The sequence below is a fragment of the Oncorhynchus masou genome, chromosome 12 (genome assembly GCF_036934945.1).
Source record: "Oncorhynchus masou masou isolate Uvic2021 chromosome 12, UVic_Omas_1.1, whole genome shotgun sequence".
In the NCBI taxonomy this organism is placed as follows: domain Eukaryota; kingdom Metazoa; phylum Chordata; class Actinopteri; order Salmoniformes; family Salmonidae; genus Oncorhynchus; species Oncorhynchus masou.
In genome coordinates this window covers 2,398,249-2,421,968 of record NC_088223.1, presented here as the reverse complement: position 1 = coordinate 2,421,968, position 23,720 = coordinate 2,398,249, and the positions used below count along the sequence as shown (strand labels likewise).

General features: G+C 36.7%; 1 protein-coding gene across 3 annotated transcripts in view; it reads right to left on the bottom strand.

Moving 5' to 3' along the window:
* triqk (triple QxxK/R motif containing) overlaps positions 1–23,720 on the bottom strand; it is an 82,017-nt gene that overhangs the window by 46,198 nt on the left and 12,099 nt on the right. For all 3 annotated transcript variants that reach the window (XM_064979463.1, XM_064979462.1, XM_064979464.1), the window contains exon 2: positions 23,307–23,373. In XM_064979463.1, the coding sequence (XP_064835535.1) occupies positions 23,307–23,367 (61 nt within the window). In that variant the 5' untranslated portion in view covers positions 23,368–23,373. The remainder of the gene's footprint in view (positions 1–23,306; positions 23,374–23,720) is intronic.

The window sequence follows — 23,720 nt, the reverse complement described above, 5'->3', positions numbered from 1 at the left end:
AGGATTGGGTTAAGGCACAGATCTGGAGAAGGTCTGCACCGTTGAAGGTCCCCAAGAACACAGTGGTCTCCATCATTCTTAAAAATGGAAGAAGTTTGGAGCCACCAAGACTCTTCCTAGAGCTGGCCTCCCGACCAAACTGGGCATATCAGGGAGAAGGAATTTGGTCAGGGAGGTGACCAAGAACCGGATGGCAATTCTGACAGAGCTCCCAAGTTTCGCTGTGAAGAACCTTCCAGAAGGACAACCATCTCCGCAGCACTCAACCAATCAGGACTTTATGGTAGATTGGCTAGACGGAATCTACTCCTCAGTAAAAAAGTCACGACAGCGCGTTTTGGCAAAGTCCAAAGGCACCTAAAGGACTCTCAAACCATAAGAAACAAGATTCTCTGGTCTGATGAAACCAAGATTGACCTCTTTGGCCTGAACGCCAAGCGTCAAGTATGGAGAAAAACTGGCACCATCCCTACAGTGAAGCATGGTGGTGGCAGCGTCATGCTGTGGGGATGTTTTTAAGCGGCAGGGACTGGGAGACTCGTCAGGATCGAGGCAAAGATTAACGGAGTAAAGTAGTGTATAGATGGATGAGAAGAAGAAAACAACTGAATCCATTTTAGAATAAGGCTGTTACATAACAAAATGTGGAAGAAGTCAAGGGGTATAAATACTTACCGAATGCACAGGTTGATGGGGGGGAAGCCTGACAGAGGGCATTGTGCGTTTACCTAGACACAGCTGGTGTTGCATCATTCTACTGGAATCATAAACTCAACCAACCAACAACACCACCACCCATCCCCTCCTCTTCGCTCCGGTCCTGTCCTCCCATCCCCTCCCTTCCTCTTCCCACCCGTCCTCTTCCTCTTCCCACCCGTCCTCTTCCTCTTCCCACCCGTCCTCTTCGTCCTCCTCCTCTTCCATCCCCTTCTCCGTCTTCCCCAGTCCTCTTCCCCAGTCCTCTTCCCCAGTCCTCTTCCCCAGTCCTCCTCCCCAGTCCTCCTCCCCCTCCTCCTCTTCCCACCAGTCCTCTTCTCCTCCTCTTCCCCGTCCTCTTCCCTCCCTCCTGTCCTCTTCTCCCATCCTCTCTTCTCCCATCCCCTCCTCCTCCCATCCCCTCTTCTCCCATCCTCTCTTCTCCCATCCCTCCTCCTCCCATCCTCTCTTCTCCCATCCTGTCCCTTCCTCTTCTCCCATCCTCTCTTCTCCCATCCTCTCTTCTCCCATCCTCTCTTCTCCCATCCTCTCTTCTCCCATCCTCTCTTCTCCCATCCTCTCTTCTCCCATCCTCTCTTCTCCCATCCTCTCTTCTCCCATCCTCTTCTCCCATCCTCTTCTCCCATCCCTCCTCCTCCCATCCCCTCTTCTCCCCTCCTGTCCCTTCCTCTTCTCCCATCCTCTCTTCTCCCATCCTCTCTTCTCCCATCCCTCCTCCTCCCATCCCCTCTTCTCCCATCCTCTCTTCTCCCATCCTCTCTTCTCCCATCCTCTCTTCTCCCATCCCCTTTTCTCCCTCCTCGTCCTCTCCCCCATCCCTCCTCCTCTTCCCTCCCCTCCTCCTCTTCCCTCCCCTCCTCCTCTCCCGTCCTCTTCCCTCCCCTCCTCCTCCCCTCCTCCCATCACCTCCCAACCCTCTTCCCCCCCTCCTCCTCTCCCCTCCTGTCCCTTCCTCTTCTCCCCTCCCTCTTCTCCCCTCCTGTCCCTTCCTCTTCTCCCCTCCCTCTTCTCCCCTCCTGTCCCTTCTTCTCCCCTCCTGTCCCTTCCTCTTCTCCCCTCCTGTCCCTTCCTCTTCTCCCCTCCTGTCCCTTCCTCTTCTCCCCTCCTGTCCCTTCCTCTTCTCCCCTCCTGTCCCTTCCTCTTCTCCCCTCCTGTCCCTTCCTCTTCTCCCCTCCTGTCCCTTCCTCTTCTCCCCTCCTGTCCCTTCCTCTTCTCCCCTCCTGTCCCTTCCTCTTCTCCCCTCCTGTCCCTTCCTCTTCTCCCCTCCCTCTTCTCCCCTCCCTCTTCTCCCCTCCTGTCCCTTCCTCTTCTCCCCTCCCTCTTCTCCCCTCCTGTCCCTTCCTCTTCTCCCCTCCTGTCCCTTCCTCTTCTCCCATCTCCTCCTCCTCTCCCATCCACTCCCATCCCCTCCCCCCCTTCCAATCCTCCTCCTCTCCCTTCCAATCCTCTTCTCATCTCTCATACTCTCGGCCAGGCAGGTGGGTGGATGACAGCTGACTAGTCAATTATGAACCCATAATAATAGTATTTAAAACCCAGTGTCAGCAGTGGTCTTTTTTGACAGTGTGACATCACAGAGCCTCTCTCTTCATAGAGAGCCAGATTAGTGGCAGCCTATGAATTACCTTAGCGGCATTACCAATGTGGCGTTTCCCTTTCAGGTCTCTCAAAATAAACTAAAATTGCCTCGTACTATTCTGGAAGATCCTTTTATTTTATTTTTTTTAAATACTTTGTTGTTAACCAGCGGTTCTCTAAAACTGGTTGATGGTTCTTTCTTTTCATAAATGTTAACATAAATAAAACTGTCTGTGACCTGCGGTTACATCTTTGAATTGATGAGTAGGACGTCCCGAACGGCACCCCTGCTCCCTTCACTGTCTACTACTTCCTAACCGGAGCTCTATGGACCACCGTATAGGGAACAGGGTACGGTTTGGGCCTCAGCCCGTTGAAAGGGATACAGCGGGAGAGTAGTTTTATGTCCTGTGCTTTTATACAGCACTATCATAATGTAGAGATTAGAGCAGTTTTCCATGTTATGAAAGACTGTAGCGGGCATCAAATTGTGTCAGCTGGTTAGTGTCATGCAGAAGAAGCCTGCCGGCCTCACGGTCACATGTCCAGGCCTGCAAGCACACGGTTGTGTGCCTGTAACATCTACATTAAACAGTGATCAATCATTTTAATAGACAGCATCCCAATAAATCCATTATTTATTTTAGTCAGGTCCAAAAGAAACATATGAAGAAAATGTATTTCAGAAGAACAGAATAAGATCTGGTCTGTTATCTGGTTATAGGCCGTTCATTTATCAGACTAGATACTGTATGTTATCTGGCTATAGACTGTTCATTTATCAGATTAGATACTGTATGTTATCTGGTTATAGACTGTAGACTAGTTCATTTATCTGACTAGATACTGTATGTTATCTGGTTATAGACTGTAGACTAGTTCATTTATCTGACTAGATACTGTATGTTATCTGGTTATAGACTGTAGACTAGTTCATTTATCTGGCTATAGACTGTATGTTATCTGGCTATAGACTGTTCATTTATCAGACTAGATACTGTATGTTATCTGGTTATAGACTAGTTCATTTATCAAACTAGATACTGTATGTTATCTGGCTAGATACTGTATGTTATCTGGCTATAGGCTGTTCATTTATCAGACTAGATACTGTACGTTATCTGGCTGTAGACTAGTTCATTTATCAGACTAGATACTGTACGTTATCTGGCTGTAGACTAGTTCATTTATCAGACTAGATACTGTACGTTATCTGGCTGTAGACTAGTTCATTTATCAGACTAGAGACTGTATGTTATCTGGTTATAGACTAGTTCATTTATCAGACTAGATACTGTATGTTATCTGGTTATAGACTAGTTCATTTATCAGACTAGATACTGTATGTTATCTGACTAGATACTGTATGTTATCTGACTAGATACTGTATGTTATCTGACTAGATACTGTATGTTATCTGGCTATAGACTGTAGACTAGTTCATTTATCAGATTAGATACTGTATGTTATCAGGCTATAGACTAGTTCATTTATCTGACTAGATACTGTATGTTATCTGGCTATAGGCTGTTCATTTATCTGACTAGATACTGTATGTTATCTGGCTATAGACTAGACTAGTTCATTTAGCTGACTAGATACTGTATGTTATCTGGCTATAGGCTGTTCATTTATCTGACTAGATACTGTATGTTATCTGGCTATAGACTAGACTAGTTCATTTATCTGACTAGATACTGTATGTTATCTGGCTATAGACTAGACTAGTTCATTTATTAGACTAGATACTGTATGTTATCTGGCTATAGACTAGACTAGTTCATTTATCTGACTAGATACTGTATGTTATCTGGTTATAGACTGTAGACTAGTTCATTTATCTGACTAGATACTGTATGTTATCTGGCTGTAGACTAGTTCATTTATCTGACTAGATACTGTATGTTATCTGGCTGTAGACAAATTCATTTATCTGACTAGATACTGTATGTTATCTGACTATAGACTGTAGACTAGTTCATTTATCAGACTAGATACTGTATGTTATCTGGCTATAGACTGTTCATTTATCTGACTAGATACTGTATGTTATCTGGCTATAGACTAGTTCATTTATCTGACTAGATACTGTATGTTATCTGGCTATAGACTAGACTAGTTCATTTATCTGACTAGATACTGTATGTTATCTGGTTATAGACTGTAGACTAGTTCATTTATCTGACTAGACACTGTATGTTATCTGGCTGTAGACTAGACTAGTTCATTTATCAGACTAGATACTGTATGTTATCTGGCTATAGACTGTAGACTAGTTCATTTAGCAGACTAGATACTGTATGTTATCTGGCTGTAGACTAGTTCATTTATCAGACTAGATACTGTATGTTATCTGGTTATAGACTGTTCATTTATCTGACTAGATACTGTATGTTATCTGGCTATAGACTGTAGACTAGTTCATTTAGCAGACTAGATACTGTATGTTATCTGGTTATAGACTGTTCATTTATCAGACTAGATACTGTATGTTATCTGGTTATAGACTAGTTCATTTATCAGACTAGATACTGTATGTTATCTGACTAGATACTGTATGTTATCTGACTAGATACTGTATGTTATCTGGCTATAGACTGTAGACTAGTTCATTTAGCTGACTAGATACTGTATGTTATCTGGTTATAGACTAGTTCATTTATCAGACTAGATACTGTATGTTATCTGACTATAGACTGTAGACTAGTTCATTTAGCTGACTAGATACTGTATGTTATCTGGCTATAGACTAGACTAGTTCATTTATCTGACTAGATACTGTATGTTATCTGGCTATAGACTAGTTCATTTATCAGACTAGATACTGTATGTTATCTGACTATAGACTGTAGACTAGTTCATTTAGCTGACTAGATACTGTATGTTATCTGGCTATAGACTAGACTAGTTCATTTATCTGACTAGATACTGTATGTTATCTGGTTATAGACTGTAGACTAGTTCATTTATCAGACTAGACACTGTATGTTATCTGACTAGATACTGTATGTTATCTGGTTATAGACTGTAGACTAGTTCATTTAGCAGACTAGATACTGTATGTTATCTGGCTATAGGCTGTTCATTTATCTGACTAGATACTGTATGTTATCTGGCTATAGACTAGACTAGTTCATTTAGCTGACTAGATACTGTATGTTATCTGGCTATAGGCTGTTCATTTATCTGACTAGATACTGTATGTTATCTGGCTATAGACTAGACTAGTTCATTTATCTGACTAGATACTGTATGTTATCTGGCTATAGACTAGACTAGTTCATTTATTAGACTAGATACTGTATGTTATCTGGCTATAGACTAGACTAGTTCATTTATCTGACTAGATACTGTATGTTATCTGGTTATAGACTGTAGACTAGTTCATTTATCTGACTAGATACTGTATGTTATCTGGTTATAGACTAGACTAGTTCATTTATCAGACTAGATACTGTATGTTATCTGGCTGTAGACTAGTTCATTTATCTGACTAGATACTGTATGTTATCTGGCTGTAGACAAATTCATTTATCTGACTAGATACTGTATGTTATCTGACTAGATACTGTATGTTATCTGGTTATAGACTGTAGACTAGTTCATTTATCTGACTAGACACTGTATGTTATCTGGTTATAGACTAGTTCATTTATCTGACTAGATACTGTATGTTATCTGGCTGTAGACTAGTTCATTTATCAGACTAGATACTGTATGTTATCTGGCTATAGACTAGACTAGTTCATTTATCTGACTAGATACTGTATGTTATCTGGCTATAGACTAGACTAGTTCATTTATCTGACTAGATACTGTATGTTATCTGGTTATAGACTGTAGACTAGTTCATTTATCAGACTAGACACTGTATGTTATCTGACTAGATACTGTATGTTATCTGGTTATAGACTGTAGACTAGTTCATTTATCAGACTAGATACTGTATGTTATCTGACTAGATACTGTATGTTATCTGGCTATAGACTGTAGACTAGTTCATTTATCTGACTAGACACTGTATGTTATCTGGCTGTAGACTAGACTAGTTCATTTATCTGACTAGATACTGTATGACTAGTTCATTTATCTGACTAGATACTGTATGTTATCTGGTTATAGACTGTTCATTTAATCAGACTAGATACTGTATGTTATCTGGTTATAGACTAGTTCATTTATCAGACTAGATACTGTATGTTATCTGGTTATAGACTGTAGACTAGTTCATTTATCAGACTAGATACTGTATGTTATCTGGTTATAGACTGTTCATTTATCTGACTAGATACTGTATGTTATCTGGCTATAGACTAGTTCATTTAATCAGACTAGATACTGTATGTTATCTGGCTATAGACTAGTTCATTTAATCAGACTAGATACTGTATGTTATCTGGCTATAGACTAGTTCATTTATCTGACTAGACACTGTATGTTATCTGGCTGTAGACTAGACTAGTTCATTTATCTGACTAGATACTGTATGACTAGTTCATTTATCTGACTAGATACTGTATGTTATCTGGTTATAGACTGTTCATTTAATCAGACTAGATACTGTATGTTATCTGGTTATAGACTAGTTCATTTATCTGACTAGATACTGTATGTTAGCTGACTAGATACTGTATGTTATCTGGCTATAGACTGTAGACTAGTTCATTTAGCTGACTAGATACTGTATGTTATCTGGTTATAGACTGTTCATTTATCAGACTAGATACTGTATGTTATCTGACTATAGACTGTAGACTAGTTCATTTATCTGACTAGATACTGTATGTTATCTGGTTATAGACTGTAGACTAGTTCATTTATCAGACTAGACACTGTATGTTATCTGACTAGATACTGTATGTTATCTGGTTATAGACTGTAGACTAGTTCATTTATCAGACTAGATACTGTATGTTATCTGACTAGATACTGTATGTTATCTGGCTATAGACTGTAGACTAGTTCATTTATCTGACTAGACACTGTATGTTATCTGGCTGTAGACTAGACTAGTTCATTTATCTGACTAGATACTGTATGACTAGTTCATTTATCTGACTAGATACTGTATGTTATCTGGTTATAGACTAGTTCATTTAATCAGACTAGATACTGTATGTTATCTGGCTATAGACTAGTTCATTTATCTGACTAGATACTGTATGTTATCTGGTTATAGACTGTTCATTTATCAGACTAGATACTGTATGTTATCTGGTTATAGACTAGTTCATTTATCAGACTAGATACTGTATGTTATCTGGTTATAGACTGTAGACTAGTTCATTTATCAGACTAGATACTGTATGTTATCTGGCTATAGACTAGTTCATTTAATCAGACTAGATACTGTATGTTATCTGGTTATAGACTAGTTCATTTATCAGACTAGATACTGTATGTTATCTGGCTATAGACTAGTTCATTTAATCAGACTAGATACTGTATGTTATCTGGCTATAGACTAGTTCATTTAATCAGACTAGATACTGTATGTTATCTGGCTGTAGACTAGTTCATTTATCAGATTAGATACTGTATGTTATCTGACTAGATACTGTATGTTATCTGGCTATAGACTAGTTCATTTATCTGACTAGATACTGTATGTTATCTGGCTATAGACTAGTTCATTTATCTGACTAGATACTGTATGTTATCTGGCTATAGACTAGTTCATTTATCAGACTAGATACTGTATGTTATCTGGTTATAGACTGTTCATTTATCAGACTAGATACTGTATGTTATCTGGTTATAGACTAGTTCATTTATCAGACTAGATACTGTATGTTATCTGACTATAGACTGTTCATTTATCAGACTAGATACTGTATGTTATCTGACTAGATACTGTATGTTATCTGGTTATAGACTAGTTCATTTAGCAGACTAGATACTGTATGTTATCTGGCTGTAGACTAGTTCATTTATCAGACTAGATACTGTATGTTATCTGGTTATAGACTGTTCATTTATCTGACTAGATACTGTATGTTATCTGGCTATAGACTGTAGACTAGTTCATTTAGCAGACTAGATACTGTATGTTATCTGGTTATAGACTGTTCATTTATCAGACTAGATACTGTATGTTATCTGGCTATAGACTAGTTCATTTAATCAGACTAGATACTGTATGTTATCTGGCTATAGACTGTAGACTAGTTCATTTAGCAGACTAGATACTGTATGTTATCTGGTTATAGACTGTTCATTTATCAGACTAGATACTGTATGTTATCTGGTTATAGACTAGTTCATTTATCAGACTAGATACTGTATGTTATCTGACTAGATACTGTATGTTATCTGACTAGATACTGTATGTTATCTGGCTATAGACTGTAGACTAGTTCATTTAGCTGACTAGATACTGTATGTTATCTGGTTATAGACTAGTTCATTTATCAGACTAGATACTGTATGTTATCTGACTATAGACTGTAGACTAGTTCATTTAGCTGACTAGATACTGTATGTTATCTGGCTATAGACTAGACTAGTTCATTTATCTGACTAGATACTGTATGTTATCTGGCTATAGACTAGTTCATTTATCAGACTAGATACTGTATGTTATCTGACTATAGACTGTAGACTAGTTCATTTAGCTGACTAGATACTGTATGTTATCTGGCTATAGACTAGACTAGTTCATTTATCTGACTAGATACTGTATGTTATCTGGTTATAGACTGTAGACTAGTTCATTTATCAGACTAGACACTGTATGTTATCTGACTAGATACTGTATGTTATCTGGTTATAGACTGTAGACTAGTTCATTTAGCAGACTAGATACTGTATGTTATCTGGCTATAGGCTGTTCATTTATCTGACTAGATACTGTATGTTATCTGGCTATAGACTAGACTAGTTCATTTAGCTGACTAGATACTGTATGTTATCTGGCTATAGGCTGTTCATTTATCTGACTAGATACTGTATGTTATCTGGCTATAGACTAGACTAGTTCATTTATCTGACTAGATACTGTATGTTATCTGGCTATAGACTAGACTAGTTCATTTATTAGACTAGATACTGTATGTTATCTGGCTATAGACTAGACTAGTTCATTTATCTGACTAGATACTGTATGTTATCTGGTTATAGACTGTAGACTAGTTCATTTATCTGACTAGATACTGTATGTTATCTGGTTATAGACTAGACTAGTTCATTTATCAGACTAGATACTGTATGTTATCTGGCTGTAGACTAGTTCATTTATCTGACTAGATACTGTATGTTATCTGGCTGTAGACAAATTCATTTATCTGACTAGATACTGTATGTTATCTGACTAGATACTGTATGTTATCTGGTTATAGACTGTAGACTAGTTCATTTATCTGACTAGACACTGTATGTTATCTGGTTATAGACTAGTTCATTTATCTGACTAGATACTGTATGTTATCTGGCTGTAGACTAGTTCATTTATCAGACTAGATACTGTATGTTATCTGGCTATAGACTAGACTAGTTCATTTATCTGACTAGATACTGTATGTTATCTGGCTATAGACTAGACTAGTTCATTTATCTGACTAGATACTGTATGTTATCTGGTTATAGACTGTAGACTAGTTCATTTATCAGACTAGATACTGTATGTTATCTGGTTATAGACTGTTCATTTATCTGACTAGATACTGTATGTTATCTGGCTATAGACTAGTTCATTTAATCAGACTAGATACTGTATGTTATCTGGCTGTAGACTAGTTCATTTATCTGACTAGATACTGTATGTTAGCTGACTAGATACTGTATGTTATCTGGCTATAGACTGTAGACTAGTTCATTTAGCTGACTAGATACTGTATGTTATCTGGTTATAGACTGTTCATTTATCAGACTAGATACTGTATGTTATCTGACTATAGACTGTAGACTAGTTCATTTATCTGACTAGATACTGTATGTTATCTGGTTATAGACTGTAGACTAGTTCATTTATCAGACTAGACACTGTATGTTATCTGACTAGATACTGTATGTTATCTGGTTATAGACTGTAGACTAGTTCATTTATCAGACTAGATACTGTATGTTATCTGACTAGATACTGTATGTTATCTGGCTATAGACTGTAGACTAGTTCATTTATCTGACTAGACACTGTATGTTATCTGGCTGTAGACTAGACTAGTTCATTTATCTGACTAGATACTGTATGACTAGTTCATTTATCTGACTAGATACTGTATGTTATCTGGTTATAGACTAGTTCATTTAATCAGACTAGATACTGTATGTTATCTGGCTATAGACTAGTTCATTTATCTGACTAGATACTGTATGTTATCTGGTTATAGACTGTTCATTTATCAGACTAGATACTGTATGTTATCTGGTTATAGACTAGTTCATTTATCAGACTAGATACTGTATGTTATCTGGTTATAGACTGTAGACTAGTTCATTTATCAGACTAGATACTGTATGTTATCTGGCTATAGACTAGTTCATTTAATCAGACTAGATACTGTATGTTATCTGGTTATAGACTAGTTCATTTATCAGACTAGATACTGTATGTTATCTGGCTATAGACTAGTTCATTTAATCAGACTAGATACTGTATGTTATCTGGCTATAGACTAGTTCATTTAATCAGACTAGATACTGTATGTTATCTGGCTGTAGACTAGTTCATTTATCAGATTAGATACTGTATGTTATCTGACTAGATACTGTATGTTATCTGGCTATAGACTAGTTCATTTATCTGACTAGATACTGTATGTTATCTGGCTATAGACTAGTTCATTTATCTGACTAGATACTGTATGTTATCTGGCTATAGACTAGTTCATTTATCTGACTAGATACTGTATGTTATCTGGCTATAGACTAGTTCATTTATCTGACTAGATACTGTATGTTATCTGGCTATAGACTAGTTCATTTATCAGACTAGATACTGTATGTTATCTGGTTATAGACTGTTCATTTATCAGACTAGATACTGTATGTTATCTGGTTATAGACTAGTTCATTTATCAGACTAGATACTGTATGTTATCTGACTATAGACTGTTCATTTATCAGACTAGATACTGTATGTTATCTGACTAGATACTGTATGTTATCTGGCTGTAGACTAGTTCATTTATCTGACTAGATACTGTATGTTAGCTGACTAGATACTGTATGTTATCTGGCTATAGACTGTAGACTAGTTCATTTAGCTGACTAGATACTGTATGTTATCTGGTTATAGACTGTTCATTTATCAGACTAGATACTGTATGTTATCTGACTATAGACTGTAGACTAGTTCATTTAGCTGACTAGATACTGTATGTTATCTGGTTATAGACTGTTCATTTATCTGACTAGATACTGTATGTTATCTGGCTATAGACTAGACTAGTTCATTTATCAGACTAGATACTGTATGTTATCTGACTAGATACTGTATGTTATCTGGTTATAGGCTAGACTAGTTCATTTATCTGACTAGATACTGTATGTTATCTGGCTATAGACTAGTTCATTTATCAGACTAGATACTGTATGTTATCTGGCTATAGACTTGTTCATTTATCTGATTAGATACTGTATGTTATCTGGCTGTAGACTAGTTCATTTATCAGACTCGATACTGTATGTTATCTGACTATAGACTAGTTCATTTATTAGACTAGATACTGTATGTTATCTGGCTATAGACTAGTTCATTTATCAGACTAGATACTGTATGTTATCTGGTTATAGACTAGTTCATTTATCAGACTAGATACTGTATGTTAGCTGACTAGATACTGTATGTTATCTGGCTGTAGACTGTATGTTATCTGGCTATAGACTAGTTCATTTAGTAGACTAGATACTGTATGTTATCTGGCTATAGACTAGTTCATTTATCAGACTAGATACTGTATGTTATCTGGCTGTAGACTGTAGACTAGTTCATTTATCAGACTAGATACTGTATGTTATCTGGCTATAGACTGTAGACTAGTTCATTTATCTGACTAGATACTGTATGTTATCTGGCTATAGACTGTAGACTAGTTCATTTATCTGACTAGATACTGTATGTTATCTGGCTGTAGACTGTAGACTAGTTCATTTAGCAGACTAGATACTGTATGTTATCTGGCTATAGACTGTAGACTAGTTCATTTATCTGACTAGATACTGTATGTTATCTGGCTGTAGACTAGTTCATTTATCTGACTAGATACTGTATGTTATCTGGCTGTAGACTGTAGACTAGTTCATTTAGCAGACTAGATACTGTATGTTATCTGGCTATAGACTGTAGACTAGTTCATTTATCAGATTAGATACTGTATGTTATCTGGCTGTAGACTGTAGACTAGATACTGTATGTTATCTGGCTATAGACTAGTTCATTTATCAGATTAGATACTGTATGTTATCTGGCTGTAGACTGTAGACTAGTTCATTTATCAGACTAGATACTGTATGTTATCTGGCTGTAGACTAGTTCATTTATCTGACTAGATACTGTATGTTATCTGGTTATAGACTAGTTCATTTATCAGACTAGATACTGTATGTTATCTGGCTATAGACTAGTTCATTTATCAGATTAGATACTGTATGTTATCTGGCTGTAGACTGTAGACTAGTTCATTTATCTGACTAGATACTGTATGTTATCTGGCTATAGACTAGTTCATTTATCAGACTAGATACTGTATGTTATCTGACTATAGACTGTAGACTAGTTCATTTATCTGACTAGATACTGTATGTTATCTGGCTGTAGACTAGTTCATTTATCAGATTAGATACTGTATGTTATCTGGCTATAGACTAGTTCATTTATCAGACTAGATACTGTATGTTATCTGGCTATAGACTGTAGACTAGTTCATTTATCAGACTAGATACTGTATGTTATCTGGCTATAGGCTGTTCATTTATCTGACTAGATACTGTATGTTATCTGGCTGTAGACTGTAGACTAGTTCATTTATAAGACTAGATACTGTATGTTATCTGACTATAGACTGTAGACTAGTTCATTTATCAGACTAGATACTGTATGTTATCTGGCTATAGACTAGACTAGTTCATTTATCTGACTAGATACTGTATGTTATCTGGTTATAGACTAGTTCATTTATCAGACTAGATACTGTATGTTATCTGGCTATAGACTAGTTCATTTATCAGATTAGATACTGTATGTTATCTGGCTGTAGACTGTAGACTAGTTCATTTATCTGACTAGATACTGTATGTTATCTGGCTATAGACTAGTTCATTTATCAGACTAGATACTGTATGTTATCTGACTATAGACTGTAGACTAGTTCATTTATCTGACTAGATACTGTATGTTATCTGGCTGTAGACTAGTTCATTTATCAGATTAGATACTGTATGTTATCTGGCTATAGACTAGTTCATTTATCAGACTAGATACTGTATGTTATCTGGCTGTAGACTAGTTCATTTAGCAGACTAGATACTGTATGTTATCTGGCTATAGGCTGTTCATTTATCTGACTAGATACTGTATGTTATCTGGCTATAGACTGTAGACTAGTTCATTTATCAGACTAGATACTGTATGTTATCTGGCTATAGGCTGTTCATTTATCTGACTAGATACTGTATGTTATCTGGCTATAGGCTGTTCATTTATCTGACTAGATACTGTATGTTATCTGGCTATAGACTGTAGACTAGTTCATTTATCAGATTAGATACTGTATGTTATCTGGCTATAGACTAGTTCATTTAGCAGACTAGATACTGTATGTTATCTGGCTATAGGCTGTTCATTTATCTGACTAGATACTGTATGTTATCTGGCTATAGACTGTAGACTAGTTCATTTATCTGACTAGATACTGTATGTTATCTGGTTATAGACTAGTTCATTTATCAGACTAGAGACTGTATGTTATCTGGTTATAGACTAGTTCATTTATCAGATTAGATACTGTATGTTATCTGGTTATAGACTAGTTCATTTATCAGATTAGATACTGTATGTTATCTGGTTATAGACTGTTCATTTATCAGACTAGATACTGTATGTTATCTGGTTATAGACTGTAGACTAGTTCATTTATCTGACTAGATACTGTATGTTATCTGGTTATAGACTGTTCATTTATCAGACTAGATACTGTATGTTATCTGGTTATAGACTGTAGACTAGTTCATTTATCAGATTAGATACTGTATGTTATCTGGTTATAGACTGTAGACTAGTTCATTTATCAGACTAGATACAGTATGTTATCTGGTTATAGACTGTAGACTAGTTCATTTATCAGACTAGATACTGTATGTTATCTGGTTATAGACTAGACTAGTTCATTTATCAGACTAGATACTGTATGTTATCTGACTAGATACTGTATGTTATCTGGTTATAGGCTAGACTAGTTCATTTATCTGACTAGATACTGTATGTTATCTGGCTATAGACTAGTTCATTTATCAGACTAGATACTGTATGTTATCTGGCTATAGACTTGTTCATTTATCTGATTAGATACTGTATGTTATCTGGCTGTAGACTAGTTCATTTATCAGACTCGATACTGTATGTTATCTGACTATAGACTAGTTCATTTATTAGACTAGATACTGTATGTTATCTGGCTATAGACTAGTTCATTTATCAGACTAGATACTGTATGTTATCTGGTTATAGACTAGTTCATTTATCAGACTAGATACTGTATGTTAGCTGACTAGATACTGTATGTTATCTGGCTGTAGACTGTATGTTATCTGGCTATAGACTAGTTCATTTAGTAGACTAGATACTGTATGTTATCTGGCTATAGACTAGTTCATTTATCAGACTAGATACTGTATGTTATCTGGCTGTAGACTAGTTCATTTATCTGACTAGATACTGTATGTTATCTGGCTGTAGACTGTAGACTAGTTCATTTATCAGACTAGATACTGTATGTTATCTGGCTATAGACTGTAGACTAGTTCATTTATCTGACTAGATACTGTATGTTATCTGGCTATAGACTGTAGACTAGTTCATTTATCTGACTAGATACTGTATGTTATCTGGCTGTAGACTGTAGACTAGTTCATTTAGCAGACTAGATACTGTATGTTATCTGGCTATAGACTGTAGACTAGTTCATTTATCTGACTAGATACTGTATGTTATCTGGCTGTAGACTAGTTCATTTATCTGACTAGATACTGTATGTTATCTGGCTGTAGACTGTAGACTAGTTCATTTAGCAGACTAGATACTGTATGTTATCTGGCTATAGACTGTAGACTAGTTCATTTATCAGATTAGATACTGTATGTTATCTGGCTGTAGACTGTAGACTAGATACTGTATGTTATCTGGCTATAGACTAGTTCATTTATCAGATTAGATACTGTATGTTATCTGGCTGTAGACTGTAGACTAGTTCATTTATCAGACTAGATACTGTATGTTATCTGGCTGTAGACTAGTTCATTTATCTGACTAGATACTGTATGTTATCTGGTTATAGACTAGTTCATTTATCAGACTAGATACTGTATGTTATCTGGCTATAGACTAGTTCATTTATCAGATTAGATACTGTATGTTATCTGGCTGTAGACTGTAGACTAGTTCATTTATCTGACTAGATACTGTATGTTATCTGGCTATAGACTAGTTCATTTATCAGACTAGATACTGTATGTTATCTGACTATAGACTGTAGACTAGTTCATTTATCAGACTAGATACTGTATGTTATCTGGCTGTAGACTAGTTCATTTATCAGATTAGATACTGTATGTTATCTGGCTATAGACTAGTTCATTTATCAGACTAGATACTGTATGTTATCTGGCTATAGACTGTAGACTAGTTCATTTATCAGACTAGATACTGTATGTTATCTGGCTATAGGCTGTTCATTTATCTGACTAGATACTGTATGTTATCTGGCTGTAGACTGTAGACTAGTTCATTTATAAGACTAGATACTGTATGTTATCTGACTATAGACTGTAGACTAGTTCATTTATCAGACTAGATACTGTATGTTATCTGGCTATAGACTAGACTAGTTCATTTATCTGACTAGATACTGTATGTTATCTGGTTATAGACTAGTTCATTTATCAGACTAGATACTGTATGTTATCTGGCTATAGACTAGTTCATTTATCAGATTAGATACTGTATGTTATCTGGCTGTAGACTGTAGACTAGTTCATTTATCTGACTAGATACTGTATGTTATCTGGCTATAGACTAGTTCATTTATCAGACTAGATACTGTATGTTATCTGACTATAGACTGTAGACTAGTTCATTTATCTGACTAGATACTGTATGTTATCTGGCTGTAGACTAGTTCATTTATCAGATTAGATACTGTATGTTATCTGGCTATAGACTAGTTCATTTATCAGACTAGATACTGTATGTTATCTGGCTGTAGACTAGTTCATTTAGCAGACTAGATACTGTATGTTATCTGGCTATAGGCTGTTCATTTATCTGACTAGATACTGTATGTTATCTGGCTATAGACTGTAGACTAGTTCATTTATCAGACTAGATACTGTATGTTATCTGGCTATAGGCTGTTCATTTATCTGACTAGATACTGTATGTTATCTGGCTATAGGCTGTTCATTTATCTGACTAGATACTGTATGTTATCTGGCTATAGACTGTAGACTAGTTCATTTATCAGATTAGATACTGTATGTTATCTGGCTATAGACTAGTTCATTTAGCAGACTAGATACTGTATGTTATCTGGCTATAGGCTGTTCATTTATCTGACTAGATACTGTATGTTATCTGGCTATAGACTGTAGACTAGTTCATTTATCTGACTAGATACTGTATGTTATCTGGTTATAGACTAGTTCATTTATCAGACTAGAGACTGTATGTTATCTGGTTATAGACTAGTTCATTTATCAGATTAGATACTGTATGTTATCTGGTTATAGACTAGTTCATTTATCAGATTAGATACTGTATGTTATCTGGTTATAGACTGTTCATTTATCAGACTAGATACTGTATGTTATCTGGTTATAGACTGTAGACTAGTTCATTTATCTGACTAGATACTGTATGTTATCTGGTTATAGACTGTTCATTTATCAGACTAGATACTGTATGTTATCTGGTTATAGACTGTAGACTAGTTCATTTATCAGATTAGATACTGTATGTTATCTGGTTATAGACTGTAGACTAGTTCATTTATCAGACTAGATACAGTATGTTATCTGGTTATAGACTGTAGACTAGTTCATTTATCAGACTAGATACTGTATGTTATCTGGTTATAGACTGTAGACTAGTTCATTTATCTGGCTATAGACTGTATGTTATCTGGCTATAGACTAGTTCATTTATCAGACTAGATACTGTATGTTATCTGGCTATAGACTAGTTCATTTATCTGACTAGATACTGTATGTTATCTGGCTATAGACTAGTTCATTTATCAGACTAGATACTGTATGTTATCTGGTTATAGACTAGTTCATTTATCTGACTAGATACTGTATGTTATCTGGTTATAGACTGTAGACTAGTTCATTTATCAGACTAGATACTGTATGTTATCTGGTTATAGACTGTAGACTAGTTCATTTATCAGACTAGATACTGTATGTTATCTGGTTATAGACTAGTTCATTTATCTGACTAGATACTATGTTATCTGGTTATAGACTGTAGACTAGTTCATTTATCAGACTAGAGACTGTATGTTATCTGGTTATAGACTAGTTCATTTATCAGATTAGATACTGTATGTTATCTGGTTATAGACTGTTCATTTATCAGACTAGATACTGTATGTTATCTGGTTATAGACTGTTCATTTATCTGACTAGATACTGTATGTTATCTGGTTATAGACTGTAGACTAGTTCATTTATCAGACTAGATACTGTATGTTATCTGGTTATAGACTGTAGACTAGTTCATTTATCAGACTAGATACTGTATGTTATCTGGTTATAGACTAGTTCATTTATCTGACTAGATACTATGTTATCTGGTTATAGACTGTAGACTAGTTCATTTATCAGACTAGAGACTGTATGTTATCTGGTTATAGACTAGTTCATTTATCAGATTAGATACTGTATGTTATCTGGTTATAGACTGTTCATTTATCAGACTAGATACTGTATGTTATCTGGTTATAGACTGTTCATTTATCTGACTAGATACTGTATGTTATCTGGTTATAGACTGTAGACTAGTTCATTTATCAGACTAGATACTGTATGTTATCTGGCTGTAGACTAGTTCATTTATCAGACTAGATACTGTATGTTATCTGACTAGATACTGTATGTTATCTGGCTATAGACTGTAGACTAGTTCATTTAGCAGACTAGATACTGTATGTTATCTGGTTATAGACTAGTTCATTTATCAGACTAGAGACTGTATGTTATCTGGTTATAGACTAGTTCATTTATCTGACTAGAGACTGTATGTTATCTGGCTATAGACTGTAGACTAGTTCATTTAGCAGACTAGATACTGTATGTTATCTGGCTGTAGACTAGTTCATTTATCAGACTAGATACTGTATGTTATCTGGCTGTAGACTAGTTCATTTATCTGACTAGATACTGTATGTTATCTGGCTATAGACTGTAGACTAGTTAATTTATCTGACGAGATACTGTATGTTATCTGGTTATAGACTAGTTCATTTATCAGACTAGATACTGTATGTTATCTGGCTGTAGACTAGTTCATTTATCAGACTAGATACTGTATGTTATCTGACTAGATACTGTATGTTATCTGACTAGATACTGTATGTTATCTGGCTATAGACTAGTTCATTTATCAGACTAGAGACTGTATGTTATCTGGTTATAGACTAGTTCATTTATCTGACTAGATACTGTATGTTATCTGGTTATAGACTAGTTCATTTATCAGACTAGATACTGTATGTTATCTGGTTATAGACTGTAGACTAGTTCATTTATCAGACTAGATACTGTATGTTATCTGGCTATAGACTGTAGACTAGTTCATTTATCAGACTAGAGACTGTATGTTATCTGGTTATAGACTAGTTCATTTATCTGACTAGATACTGTATGTTATCTGGCTGTAGACTAGTTCATTTATCTGACTAGATACTGTATGTTATCTGGCTGTAGACTGTAGACTAGTTCATTTATCAGACTAGATACTGTATGTTATCTGGCTATAGACTAGTTCATTTATCAGACTAGATACTGTATGTTATCTGACTATAGACTAGTTCATTTATCTGACTAGAGACTGTATGTTATCTGGCTATAGACTAGTTCATTTATCTGACTAGATACTGTATGTTATCTGACTATAGACTAGTTCATTTATCAGACTAGATACTGTATGTTATCTGGTTATAGACTAGTTCATTTATCAGACTAGATACTGTATGTTATCTGGCTATAGACTAGTTCATTTAGCAGACTAGATACTGTATGTTATCTGGCTATAGACTAGTTCATTTATCAGATTAGATACTGTATGTTATCTGGCTATAGACTAGTTCATTTATCTGACTAGATACTGTATGTTATCTGGCTATAGACTAGTTCATTTATCAGACTAGATACTGTATGTTATCTGGTTATAGACTAGTTCATTTATCTGACTAGATACTGTATGTTATCTGACTAGATACTGTATGTTATCTGACTAGATACTGTATGTTATCTGGCTATAGACTAGTTCATTTATCAGACTAGAGACTGTATGTTATCTGGTTATAGACTAGTTCATTTATCTGACTAGATACTGTATGTTATCTGGTTATAGACTAGTTCATGTATCAGATTAGATACTGTATGTTATCTGGCTGTAGACTAGTTCATTTATCAGACTAGATACTGTACGTTATCTGGTTATAGACTGTTCATTTATTAGACTAGATACTGTATGTTATCTGGCTATAGACTAGTTCATTTATCAGACTAGATACTGTATGTTATCTGGCTATCGACTAGACTAGTTCATTTAGCTGACTAGATACTGTATGTTATCTGGCTATAGGCTGTTCATTTATCTGACTAGATACTGTATGTTATCTGGCTATAGACTAGACTAGTTCATTTATCTGACTAGATACTGTATGTTATCTGGCTAGATACTGTATGTTATCTGACTAGATACTGTATGTTATCTGACTAGATACTGTATGTTATCTGACTAGATACTGTATGTTATCTGACTAGATACTGTATGTTATCTGACTAGATACTGTATGTTATCTGACTAGATACTGTATGTTATCTGACTATAGACTAGTTCATTTATCAGATTAGATACTGTATGTTATCTGACTAGATACTGTATGTTATCTGGCTGTAGACTAGTTCATTTATCAGATTAGATACTGTATGTTATCTGGCTATAGACTAGTTCATTTATCAGACTAGATACTGTATGTTATCTGCCATTAATTGATAATAAAATAAAATAATTGAACTTAGCTAAATAAAAGGATATTTTCCCCCATGTGATGATGTGAAGTGGTGGATGTGTTGCTACGACTGCCATATTGCATCTCCATCCCAAAGCTCTTGCTTGGAAGTGTACTAAGCCAGACTGCCAAGAACCTTGCCCACATCCAGGCCAAGGTGGCAAGACACGGTTGTGATGACACCATAGGCCTTGTTGATCTGCGCACCAGACAGGATGTTCTAGCCAGCATACTTGCTGTCCAACGTGTACGCTGTGGCGTGTATGGGGTTCAGGCAGAGGTCTAGTCTTTTTGATGTATTTCAGAACTGCAGTTTCCTCTGCTTGGAGCAACAGTGAAGTGGGCAGGGCAGTACGGATTTCTCCTCTTACATCTGCAAGCGGAGTCTGAACATCAGACAGGATGGCATTGTCTCCATTAATCAGTGCCATGGCTACTGCTATAGGTTTCAGGAGTTTCAGGCTGCTTACCACTCCCTCCCAAAATACATCATCCAGGAGGATCCTCTTGGTGAGGCTGTCCATATCGGCAGACTGTGATATGGCGATTTCTTGAAGAGACTCCTTCCCCTCCAGGAGACTGTCAAACATGATGACAACACCACCCCAACAGGTGCTGATGGGTAGCTTCAATGTGGTGCTCTTATTCTTCTCACTTTGCTTGGTGAGGTAGATTGCTGCTATAACTTGATGACCCTTCACATACCTAACCATTTCCTTGGCTCTCTTGTAGAGTGCATCCATTGTTTTCAGTGACATGATGTCCTTGAGGAACAGATTCAATGCATGAGCAGCACAGTGGTTAGAGAGTTGGACTAGTAACCGGAAGGTTGCAAGTTCAAACCCCCGAGCTGACAAGGTACAAATCTGTCGTTCTGCCCCTGAACAGGCAGTTAACCCACTGTTCCTAGGCCGTAAAAATAATTTGTTCTTAACTGACTCGCCTGGTTAAATAAAGGTAAAATAAATTTAAAAAAATAAACAGCCATTGGGTGTGAGGGTAGGACTCCTCCACTTTAGACCAAGCAGCTGTCATGTTCGCAGCATTGTCTGGCACCAGTGGTCCTTCAGCTCATCTGCAATGTTGTGTCTGTGCTCTTGTAAAACACTGGTTGAGGGGTGGAGATGATGTAGTTAATTAATCCTTGTCCACGAACATTCAACCACACAACATTTGCTTGACCTTCACTTGAACTCTGTTGAACTCTGCATCCAGCAAATGAGTAGATAAAGCATGTCTGGTTGGAGGGGTGTTTGCTGGGCAAAGAACATTCAGTTCTCTTCCAATACACATTGCCTGTGAGCATCAGAGGTGAACCAGTTGCATACGCAGCTCGAGCAAGACCTTCATAAGCATTTCTCTGACTATGTTTCTCGATTGAGTCAAAAAAATCTTCTGATTCCAGGAGGACCATGAGCTGTTGCTATCGATAAGGTGTCTGATTCATCATTTTCACCTCGAATAGAAGTAGAGGGACTTTTGTCAGAGGTTGCTTGTTATGAGCGCCGAGGGAACTTTATGCACTTGGCCAGACGATTCTGCATCTTTTTTGCATTATTCACATAAAATTTGGCACATTATTTGCAAATGTACACAGCTTTTCCTTCTACATTAGCTGCAGTGAAATGTCTCCACACATCAGATACTGCTTGAGGCATTTTCATGTAAAGATTAGAAAAGAGTTAAATAAAATACAATTACAGATAAATAGAGTTGTTTAATATAACTGCTTCTTTGTAAGATATGTTTAATTTAAAAAAAATTGTATGGTAACAGGTGAATTAACACTCCGTTAGCAGGCTAAAGCTACATGGTAGCAAAAAAAACGAGCAGAAATTTATCCGGAAAAGTGTCCGACCCTTTGCAACCCTTCGTAGTGAGACATTAAGTGATTTCAAATGAGCCTTTCTCCATTCTGATACTTTTCAATTCAACACAAAATATGTTTCTGCAATTTCATGCGCTAATTTCAGATCATTTCCACACGGTTACGTAGGTCTGCACAATATGGGCCTTATTTTTAACGACATTTTGCAATTGCAATTTGACTTGTGATTTAGAGCAAAACACTTTGGTGAACTGTTGAAATAGAATGATTATTTTAAATCTATAGAATATAAGTGGGCACTTTGAATACAGTGTCTTGAGAAAACAACAAATGAAAATGCCAGGGAGAAAATGCCGCCATCACCGGTAACACCAGGCTGTACGCCATCACCGGTAACACCAGGCTGTACGCCATCACCGGTAACACCAGGCTGTACGCCATCACCGGTAACACCAGGCTGTACGCCATCACCGGTAACACCAGGCTGTACGCCATCACCGGTAACACCAGGCTGTACGCCATCACCGGTAACACCAGGCTGTACGCCATCACCGGTAACACCAGGCTGTACACCATCACCGGTAACACCAGGCTGTACGCCATCACCGGTAACACCAGGCTGTACACCATCACCGGTAACACCAGGCTGTACGCCATCACCGGTAACATCACTGGTATTACCAGGGTGTGCAGCTAGTTACGTTAGATCTGACTCAGTACAAGAAACTCACCGATCTGTTTCCGGTACTGGTCGACTGGGGCCATCGTAGCGCATGCATCCTTCCTCCCCATCCTCACCTGGGAGGAAGAAGAAGAGTTTAACATTCTGAGGACAGACAGCCAAATATTACAGGAATACAAAATCTTTAGTAATCAACTGTGGTATTGTATCAAAGCTCTTAGGCCTATTCACTACTGTTTTACATCAAACCCCTGTTTTAGGGAGATATCTATATCGCTCTATGACGATAGACGTTTTTTCTATCGTTTCATATTATGCTCTAGCGTTTATTTCGTTGTGTTGCAAATCACTCTCTTAACGGCAATATTTTTTGTCAATTGGACGTCGCTTTGCACGTGTCGTGTGGAAAGAAATGTGCAACACAAACAAACATGGAGAACGTGACAGACCGTAAAGAGGGGCT